General features: G+C 38.6%; 1 protein-coding gene across 6 annotated transcripts in view; it reads left to right on the plus strand.

Moving 5' to 3' along the window:
• HIPK3 (homeodomain interacting protein kinase 3) overlaps positions 1 to 16,195 on the plus strand; it is a 68,013-nt gene that overhangs the window by 36,891 nt on the left and 14,927 nt on the right. For all 6 annotated transcript variants that reach the window (XM_038139439.1, XM_038139440.1, XM_038139441.1 and 3 more), the window contains 4 exons: positions 9,731 to 9,854; positions 12,926 to 13,045; positions 14,738 to 14,824; positions 15,694 to 15,878. In XM_038139439.1, the coding sequence (XP_037995367.1) occupies positions 9,731 to 9,854; positions 12,926 to 13,045; positions 14,738 to 14,824; positions 15,694 to 15,878 (516 nt within the window). The remainder of the gene's footprint in view (positions 1 to 9,730; positions 9,855 to 12,925; positions 13,046 to 14,737; positions 14,825 to 15,693; positions 15,879 to 16,195) is intronic.

A 16,195-nucleotide genomic window follows, 5' to 3' on the forward strand; every position in this document is an offset into this window, starting at 1 on the left:
TAGACTTGTGTATTTTTCCTATTAGCACTCCATAGGTTAAATTCATCAGGGAGGGAAAAAAAACCAACCCTTTAAATCTTCTAAAGTAATTTTTTTAGCTTTGTCTGAACATTAACAGGTGGTTTTTCTGTCGTGCCCCAAAGCTGAGGTGCTGCTGTGTTTCCCCATGCATGTGTCAGTGGGATTGCTCAGCCATGGGTAAGGATGAGACTTGTTCTGGTGGTGTCATGTTTACACCACGGGTCTAATCATAGAAATTTGTATGGGAAAAACTCGGCAAGTCAGCCACTCAGTTCACTTGCCAGAGCATAAATAACTGCAGCAGAATTCAAATTAAAATTGGTTGTGTAGTGTTGGTTTGTACTGTGTGTTGGGTGTGTTTTTCTGCAGTGTTCTTTGGAAGATTACAGATTCCCAGAGGACATTGAGCCAGACATGTATGGGTATTAATACAACAGAACATTTAGTAACTAGAAACATTTAAAAATATTTTTATTCACCAAAAGGTCTTTACTAGTGTAACCTTCAGAAAGCAGATTTAATTTCTTGTGTGCTAATTCATCTGCCCCAGTTGTTGCTCTGTAGGTTTTCTGTAATAACTTTCTTTTTTTTCTTACTATTCTTCCTAATTTTTTGTGTTTCATTTTGCAGCTGGCATAGGTACTAGATAACATTTTATATAGGAGAGTATCCAAAGGGAAATGGATTCTGATGTTCCATTTATGTAGTGAGCACGACATGAACCTCCAATGTGAAGCTGTGGCATCAATACATGACATTTTGCAAGACACTACAGTTTAAATTGTATGTGCTTTGAATATTTGAATTCTAAGTGATCACCTTGCTGTTAATAGATTTTTTTTAAATACTAGCTTCTCCTACAAGTCTGTTGCTTGTCTTTCAAAATTAAACAGTTTTAACAAGCCTACCATATCTGTTTATCCTGATGTCATGTTGTCAGTGTTGAATCTTGATTTGACAATGTTTTTATAATCTAATGTCACTACATAAATTATCTGTAACGAAAATAGAGATTTTTTTCCTAAGATTGCAATTTTTTAAAAACATTTTTTTCTGTTAATTTTTGGTGAGCTTTCTATAACTTAAACAATGTAATTTGAAGTCAAAATTTATCAGTCTGAGTTGCAAAATTTCACCAGAACACAACTTTGCATCACTCAGATGGGCAGGTATCAGCAGTTTAAAAAATCCTTTTCACAGGGGACAAAGATGTGGGCAGACTTTCTCCGCAGTATTTGTGGGATGTGTTCATCTCCAGTGCAGAATTGCTGTGCAACAGCTTTATGCTGGAAAATGATTTCAAATAGTTCTGTGGTTTCATGGCTTATTGAGCTCTTGGGCTCAGCTTGTTGCCCTGTGTTGGAGAGCAAACTCTGTTACAAGTTTTGCTGAAGAATCGGAAAAATTTTCCTTTGTGTTTTCAGGTTAGACTTTTCTTTGCTATTGGGGATATTTTTGTGTGAGTGATTTTGTTTTCTTTTGGGAGGGGGCGGGTTTGTTTGGGGGTTTTTTTTGTGTTTTGGGTTTGTTTTGCTTTTGTTTTTTTAATAGCTGCTTAAAATAAAGTAATATGTTATGATACACTTGATTTCTTGAATAACAGCAACATCCTTGTGTTCTTTTTTTTTTTTTTTTAAACATGAACTATGCCAGTAACAGAGACCCTCATGCTAATCAGTCATATTAGAAAATAATTCCTCTTTCCACTGCTGTTTTTTTTCACAGCAGGATCTGTCTGCTTGCTTCTTTAGCACCACCATACCTTTGTGCCCTGAGCCCAATTGTCGGACTGTTGTCATCAAGGGCTAAAACACAAAAAGCCTTTGCAGAAAACTGATTTACAAGGCCTTGGCATTCTTGACAAGGATGCTAAAAGCAAATACTGCTGTGCTTTTTTACTCTTTTGTAGGAACTCTCTACCTGTTCTTCAGCTGATGTGTTTGGGCACTGCCAATCCACGTAGACCCTTGAAGAGTTAGAAATTGTTATTCCCACAGAATCAACAATAACAAAGTAAAGTAGGGAGGGAATTAAGCTCTGACATGTCTGAGCTGTGAAGCCTTGAAACATCCCACGCTGTGCTCTTCTCTTGTCCTCCTCCAGAGCTGGAAATGTGTGCTTGATCTCTCCTTGGGTGGAGGTCAGCTCGTGGTTGCCAGCGGCCCCGCTGCCTGGCCTTCCACAGCCACTTGTGCTTGCCTTGACTGCAATCACTGTTCCAGGCATGATCATTTCAAGTCTGGTTTTCTTCAGAAATGATCTGGGCAATTCAGCAGCTCGTCTCGGGGCTTTGTTTTGTACAAAACCTCTGTATGAGATTTTGGGTGTTCTCCTTGTCTGGGCGGAGGCAATGTCTGTGTGACCATCTCCTGCAGCCTTCGACCAGGGAAGGATAAAGCACTGCAGGGTGGTCCCACAGTTAGGAGTAAATCCCACATCCACGCAAATAGTATGGTACAAATCCAGTTATTGGTAAGTAACCTCATTTGACACTTAAAATATTGACGCTTTGCTGTCCAAAATGTAAATGTATTAAATAGCAGGCTTTATTTATCAATAAAGCATCTGCAGGGTTTATGTCTACACCATTTTGTTCATTCTGTTGCTGCATCAGTATCTACTTTGCTTAATTTTCATGTAATTCAAAAACTGCTTAACCTATCAAGTGTATAAATAAATCACTTGGTAAGTCTTTTCAAGGAAAATCAAAATCGTGAAAAGGAAGAAGCATAAACATCTGGTTTTAATAAAATCAACTCCTCCTTTCACAAGAGATAGTGGATAATTAGAAAAGAGTCTGCTGAAATCACTTGTTTTAGCCTCATCTGAATAAATCAAAGAGGAATAGCTAAATTATTATCTTCAGTATTTTTGGGAAGTGCTTAGAGAAAGTATATTAGCTTAAAATTTGTGCTTTCTCTTTCAAAACAAAATTTTTTTCAGTATCAGGTAAAAGATCTAGGATAATTTGTGATTTTTTTACTATTTGAGGAAATTACCTGGGATTTAATTTTTTGTCTCTTTTAATCTCTTGGTGAATTTTCTTTTCCCCGTTCAGTTATGAGCTGTAAGTTCCAAAGAATTTTTTTTTTTGCAGCAATTGCTTCTTTTTTTAAGTAGTCACATACATGGGCTGCTTACTGTGTAAGATTTTTAAATCCTTCTCTAGGGCAGATCAGGGTTCAAAGTTAAACTGGCAGCTGCATGTCAGTTTTGTATGTTTTTTATTTATATATATATATATATATATATATATATCACTGGGAGGCTCTGAGAAGAATTAGGTCTTTTCTAGCTGTTGAGCACACATAGTCCTATGAAAATGTTTTATTAGGCAAAAATGAGGTTTTGTCATTTCTGTAGAAAAACTCATCCTGTGGCTGTAGGATTTTACAGGAGGTACAGAGACTGACTCCCCTTTGTCTTCACTACCACTTCCCATGCACCAAACTTCTTCAGAGAAGAAATGAGACTAGGAATGAGGGGGTAACTTCCCATATCAGCTTGAACATAATTATTCTCACTGTATTTTAATGTACATGCCTTGAATTGCAGAGTGGTGGAATTGAGTCTTTCCTGCTACCTCAAAGACAAAGATACCCCTATCCAGCTTAGCTAACATTTCCTGAGTCTGTGTCTGAGCACTTATATTTTTGATTTCCAAGTCCTCTTACATTCTTAGAATTGAAAAAAATACCTCCCCCCATCAGAGTCTGCTACTTATGTACTTCCAAATGCCTAATCATGGAAGAGTTGAACCCTAGAAAGCTACAAAAGCCAAGAGTGTGAATGTAAATCTATAATTCAGTTTTTGATGATTGATTTGCAGCAGTGTTCCTTCCAAAGAATGGGGAGGAAGGCCTGTTGTCTGGCGTGGTGTACCATACCTGCATTTCTAAGATCAAAGATATGTTAGCACATGACATTGCCAATCTGCCTCTGACATCTCAGTGCACTTACAAGCAAGAGACAATAAATTCAACTATAAAAGTGTTCTTAGGAAGTGCAGTTGAGTGGGGTTTTTTAATGTGTAACCCAACTGTTTTAAAGATACCTATAAATTATGTTGATATATTCTTATTTTAACAAAATGACATTACAAGTAACAATTATTCTGACCGTGAGGAAGATTGTTGCGACTAGAAGGTTGTACAGAAGCTTGTAGTTTCTGTCAAGGGATTTGCTTGGATAACTCATGTATTAGTGCAAGAATAGTGATTTTATTATGTAGGAAATGTGTGTTCTCAGATCAGCAGTCTATGTATCCTAGTCTTTTGTTGCTGCAGAAAATTTACTGTAGCATGAGGTTGCACTTCAGTGTCTTCTGATGCAATTTTCTTACAGCTCTACACAGTTGATGGCTGTTCTTGTTCTACATGGATTCAACCCTTACTTGTGGATATTTTCCTGTCTATCCATTCTTAAATACTCCTAATATTTTTTATCTCAACAGTGACCTGTGATTTCGAGAGTACTTGCAATTCTGGCTTTAAAAATCCACTTTTATGTTTACACCAGCCTTTATCTCAAAGTGGGTGGGGGATTCCTTGGTCTTCTAGAGTGAGGCAGGCCATTAGAAACACCTGTCTGCTTCTCTTCCCTTATTTATTACATAATTTGAGTAATGTTACTGATCATTCATTCTTCCTTGAAGCTTTGTAGTTCTAACCAGGGTTTCTTCTTGTACCCAAATCTCTTCAAGTCTTTAATTTGTATTGTTCTTTTCTGCGTCTTTTCTATTTGATGTATCCTTTTTCAGATGGGGGTGACCAAAACTGAACACAGAATTCAAAAGTGAACACACACTATTCAAGGTGAGGGAATATCACTAGTTTTATATAAGGCATAATATTTTTTATATGTCTTTGTCCTTTAAAAATAAATACTGATATCCTGATTATTTTTGCTCCCAATTGTAAAATATTTTTCTTGAGTAATCTGTAAAGTTGTCTAGACTTTTCATGGAAAAGTTGGTTAATTTATAACGTAATTTCTTCTGGGTAATTAATTAATGAATATGGTACATTAATTTTCACTATGGTTTACTATACACCATGTATGCTCTACTTCCTGTTGTTGTGTTGATGTAATTGCGTATTTGAAATTCCTTCTGAAGACCATCATGAATCCACTCTAGAGCCAACTGATCTTTATATCCTTCATCATTTCCAGGTTTTGTCATTACATGGTTCCTTCCCATTTCATCCTTCAGATTACTGAATTGTACTTGCCTGGGAGTTTTTTCTGGGTGTTGCCACCTTGATTTTGATCCCCTCCAGCCAAGAGACTTTCCTGTGTTCTTGCAGATCTTGGAGAAAGGTTTGCATTCCTTCATGTACATGGTAAAGACTGGTAGTTGAAGAGAGTGAATTGTACATGAGAAAACTCATCAGAATGCCCATTGCCATCTCTCATTAACTTACTCACTGCATCTGCTCCTTCTCCTAGGCCTCCTTTCTTTAGGAGAAGAATTGTGCATCTCACAACCCATGTGTGGTTATTCTTTTCAGGAGGGATCTGTTGCATTGTGCTCACGAAGGCAGCAGGGGCAAAGACTGGTTTTACTCAGGCTGGTAATCTGGTTTGACTTTAACTCTTGCAAATTGGATTCATTTACATGAGTGGTCCATACCAGGGCTTTCAACAGGTCATTAATGAAAAAAAATTTATAAACATCCCACCCTTTTGATGGTTTCCTTGCATTAGTATTTCTTATCACAATGCCATTGTGTTGCATCCAGAGTAGGTAATTAATAGGCATTGTCAGCACAGTGGGAAATAGAGGTGGTAAAGTTTGGTGGTAAAGTTTGAGCGGAGGAAGGCTATTTCTGAACTCCCCGTTCTGGAGAGTAGCAGGTAAATAAGCCAGTGCTGTGATCAACAGTCGATACATTGACCCTCCCACACTGCCAGGGAAATAGAAATAAAAATTGCTCAATCTTTAGTCTCACTTCCTTGATCTCTGAGGGGCTATGTGTAGTGTGACTGTGTTATAGGACCTTCAGTGGGAACATATTTGAGAAATTATTCTTGCATTCAACTGAATTTTTCATGAAAGTGAAAAAGGGAAGCTGCTGTTCTCCAGTTGTTACTTTGTACAACTCTTGGATTTTAGCTTTTTCGTGTAACTTCTGTTCTTGATTTGGTTTCTAATCAACCATTTATAGGTGATGATCCTCTGAAATGGTTTGACTCCTTACAGATTTTTTTATGACTTTTTTTTTGTAGTATGATGAATTCTTGCTCTTCATTCTTTGTTCCCCTCAGTGTAAGGGTTGGAAGAAATTTTCTGTTACTATGCTGCAGTTTTGATTCTTTTTTTAGCAAGTTTTTGCTTGGGGTTTGTTTTTATTTTTAATTTTTTTTAATCCTCTATCAAGGAACTATCTCATTTTTCTTCAAATTTGTTCATTTTGTTGCTTTATTCCAAGCTGGCTAACATGCTGAAGCTAAACTATTTTATGAAACATTCTGGTCTTTGAACAAGTTAATGGAACAAATTGTGTGATTTCTTTTCTCATAAACTTACAAAAAGTTATAGGATAGTATATGTATTTGTGGTCTGTGATGTAATAAATGGAAATGTGACTATCCAAACAAGCAGCTGAAACAGGTATTCATTTGTCTTTCATCTTTTTAGATATTTCTAATTTTAAAGTCTAAGCTGTGCTGTTTTATGATCATGTTTTAAATTAATGTTTAATTAACACCGGTAAGAAGGAAAGAGGTGCTTTCTCTCTAAAATCTTGCTTTTAATTAAAGTACATTTAAGTAAGATTCAGTGTCCTTAAGAAGTTTAGAAAATTCTGGTGTTCTTCTTGTTGATGTCTTAGTATGGGCTAACAGGTGCTGTTTGCTCAGGTGGAGACTGTGGTATCTTCTGATGCACTGAACATCTTGTGCTCTGCAGTAGAAAGCAAGCAGGAGCGTGTGTGTGTGTTTGGTGCTGTTTCGAGAGAGAGAAATACTTAGTTACACTGTTTTTTGAGTAATCTGATGTTAAAGGGACTGTTGGGACATCTGCAGTTCCTACCACTCTCATGTCTATGCTTGTAGTTAGGAAAGAGGGGATCTTCCTTTTGAGGTGCATGGTGAAATATTCCTTATAGGAGAGAACAGCTGAGGGTCATCTAAAAAACAAAAGTTGAAGAATAATTGTCTCCACTTTAACACTTTTCTCTCCAGCTCTCCAGACAGATTTCAACAGGAACTTCAAAAGAAGGAGAAACAGAAGCAGGTGTTTTTGAGCATGACATTACAAACTTCTGTTTAACAAAAATATTTTGAGCTGGTTAAGACCACTCCAAACATAATCAAACTCAGTTACAGTTTTCCTGCAACTTAATTTGCTCTGAGAAAGTTGCTCCATTTTAAGGACATGGTGGGTGACATTGGCCCTGACAGAGCAGCAGCTCTTCATCTTCCTCTCTTCAAACTGGCCTGAAAATACTTTTTGTTGCCTGTACTGTGGAAGAGGGTGCAGGTAGCTGTGCTCAGGAGCACATTTATTTCCTCTTCTTTCTGGATGGCAGGTCTGGTGTTGGCAAGTGAGGAGCACTTTGCCTCTCCTGAAATGCCTCCCTTTTCCTTTGACTTACTTATTAGCGCTGTTCCTTGTGGAAAAACTACCAGATCACTGTATTTTGAAACACACCAAGTATTCTGTCTTTTTTTTTTTTTTTTTTTTTTTTTTTGGCATTGTATCTCCCCTCATCCTTCTCTCCTTTGGGATCCTGTCCCTCCACAGGGACAGACAGACCGACGGGCTGTGGCTATTTTTGCACGGCGCACACATTAACCATTGAGTAAACCTAAGAGGTTTTACAGAGCTTATTTTAGCAGAAGCATTTGTTAAAGCCCCTGTATCCATAGGCTGTGTGTATATTCATTAACTATTCAGGGCTGTAACATAATACAACAAAAGGAAGTGTATTTTAACAGAGATCTGTAACAACCATAGGCAGACTGGCACCCAGCCAGGGGGAAAGGCAGACGCTTCTCGCTGCTATTTCTGTCTCGTGGCATCCAGAGATGTTGAATTGATTTCTTGGATAACGAAACTAGCTAAGACTTACTGCAGTGTCAGGATCCTGCATTGCAAAAATACATATGTTTGATCCCTAGAAGTTTATTGCAGTCAGATCTTTGGAGGCAGTGGAAAACTGAGCCTCTCCAGTTTCGCTGCCGGCGTGACAAGATTTAGCCTTCGTATAATCACATCTAAAATGGTTTGTGGCAAGGCTGGGGAGAACTGAAGTGCCAGCATGAATGGAAAATACATAATTATTTAACAGAATATCCTGTCCTATAGATTTCCTCATCTAAAAAGTGTTGGATTTTCCCTGTGGCAGAAGCCCGAATGGCTTCACTGGTCAGAGATGGTGAATATTCATCCTTGAGGTTTGAAATATGTCTATGTACAGCTACTACCAACTACCCCTTGTGAAAGGAGATGGAGATGCTTCAGCTCTTGGTCTGCTCTACAGCTACAAGACAGCTTCTGTGTCCAAATATAGCATAAAATAGGAATTTGTTCCCAATCCAGTACATATCATTAATTTAAAGAATATTTTGATAAAGGTAAATGTCAGAGGAGAATGAGATGTGTGGGTATTTACTATGATCAGAGCCTGTTTTGTGTGTGGAATGTCAGTAGACTATGTCAGGATGTGCTGAAGCATAAGATTTGTGAGCTTTTCCTCAGGTGAGAAATCCTACATTTCCTGGTCAGTTGGATGCTCCCGTTCTGCCCAGCTGCATTGGGAATTACCCTCTTGGTTTTTCCTGCTCTTCTGTGACATGCTGAGCAAACAACAGCTTTTTCTGCTGTAAAAGTGGATCCCTTCATAGTGTGATGCTTGAAATAATATTTTACATCTCCAGGCGTCTTTCCACATTAGAATGCAGATATAAATTCATTATTTTTCCTTTTGTTAATAGCTTGAATGAGCTGGGAGGGAAGGTTTTAAAAGCACAAATACAATGATGACGGGTATTTGTGAAATACTTGAGTTCCATTCCACGTGAACAGAAATGTTAAAAGCCCCTTTAGCAGCTGTGTCAATACCAATTTTTCTGGTTCTTGAGTGGAGACATAAATTCAGATGGTGTTGGTTAAATAATTCACATTTGTTTTAGGTGAAAAATAACACCTGCTCTGTTCAGCAAATGCAGTGCTTTCATTTAAGTGATTTAAAAATTGATCACATTCAACTGATTTGAGTACATTAAGGGATTTGCAGCTACATCATTAAATTGATATTTTAAATAGCTTTAACTGTACTGTACAGTTGAGAAGCGTGCAAGTGGATTTTCAGATAAAACTTCTAGTTGGGTTTTTTTTCGAGATGAAAGACTGGTGTGTTTGGAATATAGTTACGGATATATGACATTGAGTGGACAATTCATTTGACGCATACTGGAGGAAAGGCAAAAGTTCTGAATCAGGGATATTCTGTTTTCCAGGCATATCAGTTATTTTCATGTGCATAGAAAACTGATACTTGTAGGAAAAAAACCATCTCAGAGCTGCAAAACACTAGCACAGGTTACTTAGATAAATAAAATGCAATTTCTGATGCTGTGATTTTATTGAAATAATTATCAAGAAGCAGATTGGTTTTTTATTTTTTTTTGTTTGTCATGTTGGATTGTTGAATGACCTTTCTTCCTCAAGGAAAAAACTTCAGTAACCCTGTTTGATTTGCAGAGCACCAGAGATCATACTGGGATTGCCGTTTTGTGAAGCCATAGACATGTGGTCGTTAGGGTGTGTGATTGCAGAGCTGTTTCTTGGATGGCCACTGTACCCAGGAGCACTGGAATATGACCAGGTAGTAGAAAAAATTTCGCAAGCATATGTGCACTTTCTGCAATTTAAGATTTTCAGATCATTAAATACAAAATTTTAAATGCTAATAATATCCTGTGTTATGTAGCATTTCTTCAAGTCTGTTCAATGCTTTTAATTTATTGTCCTAGAAACAGAAATCCTGATTCTGACCCAGACTGTATATTGTGCTGCTTTTTTTGCATTAAGTTTCCATTTGTCCTCCTCCCTCCATCTTATGAAACAGATGTTGGATTAAAGCTGCTGTTTCTGATGGAAACCAAAGTTTGCAGCTACCATCACTGCATTACAGTCTCGCTTTCATTTGCCATGAACAGGGTTGACTCTGGAATGTCTATTCAGATGTCAGGATTAATTGTGCTCTGAATACTTTCTGATGCTTTCTGGAAATCCAACAGAGCTCAAGGATTTGAGAGCCTATACTTCATGAGGAGCAAGAATGAGCTGTCACAATCATACTGTAGCTGTAGCAGGGGTAAAGCTTGGAACTCTTAAAGCTCTACCCTTGCTTTGTTGAATTTTCAGTACTGACACCATGAGCATTAGTGAGCAAACTTAATAAATCTCCATCTTGTTTCTATGGAAAGATGTAGAACATTTTTATTTTAAACACTTAGAAAACAGTGTGGAATTTGGGAGGAATGTAATCAGCATCCTGAGCATGCCCACCTGGTTTTGAACTTTGCAAGTGAAGCAATCTCTTGAAAACCCTAGAAGGAGCAGCACTGGCTTCTTGCTAAGTTCTAGTCTTTGAGTCAGCATTTAGTTCAGAGGATATTGTTTAGGTTATTCAAGTCCTGCTCATGGAGTGGGCTTTTGCCTTCCTGCACTGACAGATCAGACCTACTTTTCTGAAAATCTGTTTGTTAGAACCATTTTCAGGGGATATATTAATTTTGTGTTGATGTTGGTAATGTTTCTATTTCAGTTTCCTTCATTTACACAAAACGCAGCGTTTCACATGGGGAAGTGAGCTATGAATGGAATGTGGGTTGATGCTTTGATGCATTTAGAAGACCTTTTTGCAGACTGTTGCTGTTAAAATGGAAAATAAAAGAGGAAACATCTAACAACCCATATAATTCACTGTTCTTTTTAAGGATAAAGTGAAGGCATTTTGTTTTTTGGAAAGAATCTATAACACTCTCTCAAAAATTTCCAAAAACTCAGCAAATTTATTTACCACTTAGGTATCATTCAAGTTTGCTGGAAGCCTCATCTAGCGACTTGCCTGATCCTCATGTTGCAGAAGTTGTGGTGGAAGAGGGGCTGCAACCTCCTCTGCACCATCAGCAATTGCCTTACTTTAACCAGGCTTGGAACTGTGCTCCAGCAGCTCTGCAAAACTTGCTTTGGAGAAAATGGGTTCAGGGTTTTTCTCAGTATCCATGAGTACAGCAGGAGCAGGAGATGGCTTCCAAGGGAATTCCTGTCCTCCTGCTACGTGGTGTGTGTCACTGAGTAAACAAACAGGCTTTGTGCTGCATTTCCCCCCTGTCCCCCTGGTGTGTGACAGCCAACACACTGGCCCTTGAAAGGGAGCTCTTAGTTCTTACATTCATTTGTGGTTAGAAGCAGTAACAGCTGTGTTTCTCAGTGGAAAACAGCCCTGACTTCTGAGCTTTAACACTCATTAGAAACAGGCACAGGTGCTTAACCGCTGAATTTTTGAATTAATGCACTGGTTTTTCCCCTCTACTTTTGAAGACTCTTTGTTTTCTGAGGACATTATAAATGATCTAGAAGCATCTCTGGTCAGATGTTACTCCTTACTCCCTAGGGCTGGGAATTATGGAGGATACTAAACCCCAGAAGTTGGCAGTGTTGTGTTTAGTTCCTCCCCACTTGGGTCTGTCACTTTTCAGCAGAAGCCTCTCATGTTCCTTTTACTCTCTACTGCCCATCCGTTTTTCTCCTGTCAGGTGCTCCCAGCTCTCAAATCTTCTCTCTTTCATTGACTTTCATTGACTTTATCTTCTCATCTCTCAATTTCTGATTTGGTGTATTTGGCCACTCTCTCCTTTTGATTTTTTTTCCCCTCTCTTCTCTCTTACTCCCTGGCTTCTCCTCCTTTTCCAGGGGCTGGCTCACCCCAGCAGCCCCTCTGTAGTGTGGGACCCTGCCCTTCAAAAGTTCAGCCCTGGCTGCTGGAATCTGTACCCTCTTCATCCCGACCTGCAGCAAGTTTGGTTTTCAATTATTGCCAATTATACTTCCATTTTTAATTTTGAAAGCAATACTGCCTGTGGGATAACTCCCCCCTTGCAGAGTGAGTTAACATTGCGTGCACAGTAGTTGAAACACATCATGTTTCAACAGATTTCTGTTGGAGCCTTGAAACTTAGCTTTTCTAGGTAATCAACTGATCACCAACTATGATAGGTAATGCAAAATGCATAGTAAATCATCTAGAATAAATGCATTTTGATCATTTCAGAGCAAAGTTTCTTTCAGGCATAAAGCCAGTCCATTCCCATCACACTCAGTAGCAGATTTTCTTGGACAACAACACTATCTTTTGCTGCCTGGAGCTTGTAGAGACACTCCCTTTCCACATGGAATGTTTCCTTGAAATGCAGGTGTGTCAGATGTGTAAAAGACTGATACACTGGAAACAGCAAATGGGAAGGATTTTTATCTAGTTACATAATGAGAACAGGCCAAAAAAAAAAAATCATGGCAGTTCTGTAAGCAAACAAAGCCCTCCTACTGATTTTCCTGTTTGGAATTGAAAAAATACATTTAGGATTTGAGTGGGTTGGGGAGGTAATGACAGCCACTCTCCCCAGCTCCTCGTTGCTGTGAACCAGCCTAAAAAGCTTGCTTATATAGGTCACCTGAGAGGTTTGTTTATGTGTGGCTTTCTCCAGAGATGGAGAGAGCCCTGCCAAGTGCTCAGGGTTAGGCTTCTCCCCTCTGTAAGATATAGCTGTGGAACTCTGAGCATGGTTCATTTTGTCATTTCTCAAACGAAATTACCAGTTTTCAACTGTGTGGGGATCGTGTTTTGAAAACAAGAGGTAAATTCTTTTCCCTGTTCTGTTTTTTCCTCAGATTCGTTACATTTCACAGACTCAAGGTTTGCCAGGAGAGCAGTTGTTAAGCATGGGAACGAAAACTGCAAGATTTTTCTGTAGAGAAACAGATGCACCATATTCTAGTTGGAGATTAAAGGTAAACAGTGTAATGTGGTAGAAAACAGCACAATATTCTGTGAGCAGAGAAAGGAGAGAGGCCAAGATTCACCACAAGACCATTATGTCCCTGGTGCATCTCCTGTGGTTTTCACCAGCTCCTGCTCTTTATCCCTTCCATTTTTTCTGTCCCCCAAGGTGCAGCTGCCAGGCTGTGCAGTGGCCAGTTTGTGGCTGCCAGGTGGGGAATTCAAATTAAGCCTTGTATCTCCAGAGGTGCTAAATGAATGTGTTTGTTTAGTTTTGTTCTCTTTTTTGCTGTGTTACTGCTTTTCACTTCATGTAAGGAATTTGTCTCTGAGGCCCACACTGCTCTGACAACATTTGCCCAGAACTGGCTTCAGGATCAGAAGTTCCTAGGAGAAAAAGGAGATTAAGAAATAACGTGGCTGTGTACAGCTCATTTCTTTTAGATCTCCTGTTAAAACAGCCTTTGTTGGCTGAAAGCTGCAATACAGGGAGTGCAGACAAAGTTAAAACAAAATGTACTTTTGTGTTCTGCACACCTTGCTTCTCTCTAAGCAACATTATTGCACTCTGGCCATAAGCAGAGCCTTTGCTTCCCACGCAAATAATTTACTTCTTTTTAAATTGTGTTTCTCCATGGCCCAACTTCCCTGGGTTTTCAGAGGGCTCAGGCAGCAGTTGGGGCTGACAGGGATCTCTGCAGGAACAAACAGCTGCCAGCTCCCAGCGTGAGTTGCATAAGATCCCCCCAGCAAGTTGGTAAATCCCCAGCAGCTCTGGGGTTATGTAACATTTCTGCAATTACACCCACACCTGGTTAATCCCTCCCTCTGCTTTCTCAAGCACTTGGGCTTTAGGTGACGCTTTACATCTGCCTTCTCCGTGTCAGAGCGAGTTCTTGGTGCAAACAGCCCTCCCCAGTTCCAGGAGCTCTTTGTTACCTTGCAGAGGTTAATTAGGGGTTTTGATATGGGCCCTTGCTCATTACTTGCAGTTTTTGTCAAAGTCCATTTTGGAAGCTTTTCTGTAATCTGTGTGTTAAAAGCTTTTTCCCTGAAGTCCCACCTTGCCTCTTGCAGCACCAGCCTACTGGTGCTGTCTGTGTTGAGGAAGGAAAATTGTAACAGAAGGTACTATACCAACTCATAAACCATTCATTCTCTAGGGTGTTTTTGTTTCATGCTGAAGTATTTGAAATGTTTACACCACCTGTTGTATATGTGGAGGAATAAAAGTATAATAATAAAAAAAAAAAGAAAAGAGGAAGCAGAGAAGTTGAACAGATACTGCCTGGGTTTTGGTTTATTTCTTTCACAGTGGTGTGATATTGCTGCTGCTTGGGGTTTAAGGTCTGAGTTTGAGAAAATTGGTAGAATACAATAGTAGAAAAGCTGTGATATATAAAAATACAGGAGTTTCATTAAACTGATCTATGCTGGGCTTTCAGCACTTCCTGTGTGATTCACAAACTATCTGTTGTAATCCAGTACTGTGATTTGTCAGATGTAAAACATTGTAGTTATTGTCTTTTGATTTAGAGAATGAAAGTAGCCAGTAAAGCAGCATACAAATATATAACTGATATACTAATAATTTGGGGGAAAAATAGTGGGATTTAGATCATTAAGTACATAAAGTCACTTTGTAGTTATAGGTGACCTTTTTGACAGATTCTAAACTAAGCTTTCCTTTTCTTTTTGTTGAGACATTGGAAGAACACGAGGCAGAAACAGGTATGAAGTCTAAAGAGGCCAGAAAGTATATTTTCAACAGTTTGGATGATATAGTGCACGTGAGTATTAAAGCCTCCTTCCTCTGCAGAAGGAATGTGTGGGAATGACTGGTGATTTTAAAACATTTTACTGGTTTGGAAAGAAATGCCTTTTAGAATATTATTTATTGTGTCTCAGTCATATTCACTCTTCTTTGCTGCTCTGAGGAAAATGTCTGGCTGTGTCAGCCCTTTGAGCTTTTAGTAAAGATCTTCTTTTTCCATTGCTTGTGTTAAACATTGGAACTCGTCCTTGTGGTGGGGGAACCCTTGAATTTTTGTGTAAAATGTATACTTTCTCTTCTACCTTATCTGCCACTGTGGCAAAGAATAAACAAAGAATGCATATGGAACCTGCTTTGTTTATTGTTTGATTTCCAGTGTAATTCTGTTATCTTAATGATATAATTCTAAGTGTAGTTTTTGAAATTTTGTTTTTAAAAACATAACTGTTTCCCCACTTTTCTTTAGCTTTATACCTCTCTAGTCAATAAGAAAAGACAATTTTTGTTGTCTTTCACATCCTGAAAAAAGGATCAAATCTTGTTGCAAGTTGGCATTAATATGTGCTGGAAATTGTTTTTTGAAGATCAACTCTGTAGTTGGAGTTAGATGATAAAAAGATCTTTATTCCAAATCTTACTTCTTAAATTCCAAGTCCCAGACTGGAATAAAGCCTTCAACAGTTTTTGACTGGGGAGGTTGCAAGGGGGGAGTAGCATGCATGCCTAAAAAATGTCACCAATTCCAAGCCAGCTGTTTTGGGTTAAGACAAATCCGCCGTACCCCACGTGGTGAAAATGCTGAATATCACTATTTTATAGCAGAAAACAATTCTAGAAAGACTTAAATTAATATGCATATCTTCTGACTGTTTTGTTCTGTGCCAGGTGAACATGGTGATGGATTTGGAAGGAAGTGACCTGTTGGCAGAGAAGGCAGACAGGAGGGAATTTGTCAGTCTGTTGAAGAAAATGTTGCTTATCGATGCTGATTTAAGAATCACTCCAGCTGAGACCCTGAACCATTCTTTTGTTACCATGAAGCACCTCCTTGATTTTCCTCATAGCAACCAGTATGTAACACAGAAATCTCTGTTGTTGCAATTCATTTGTATAAAAGTGTTTTTTCTTCTGCTATCAGAGAGAAAAAAATCTTTAATCATTTTTGCAGTGTCTCAGAAAATTCTTTCAAGTGCTTGCAGTATTAGACACATCTATTGGGTCAAGGAAACTGCTTGAATAACTATGTTTTTCTCTGAAAGTAACAGCAATAGATTTCTAAGTTGGTTTTATGTATGATTGTTAAAATTCCAGCACTGCAGAAACTTGGGTGTGATTTTTGGAAGTAAGAGGAGCCTTAGTTCCTGTCAGTCATTGAGGGCTAGAGTAG

Source organism: Motacilla alba, chromosome 5 (genome assembly GCF_015832195.1).
Source record: "Motacilla alba alba isolate MOTALB_02 chromosome 5, Motacilla_alba_V1.0_pri, whole genome shotgun sequence".
NCBI lineage: Eukaryota > Metazoa > Chordata > Aves > Passeriformes > Motacillidae > Motacilla > Motacilla alba.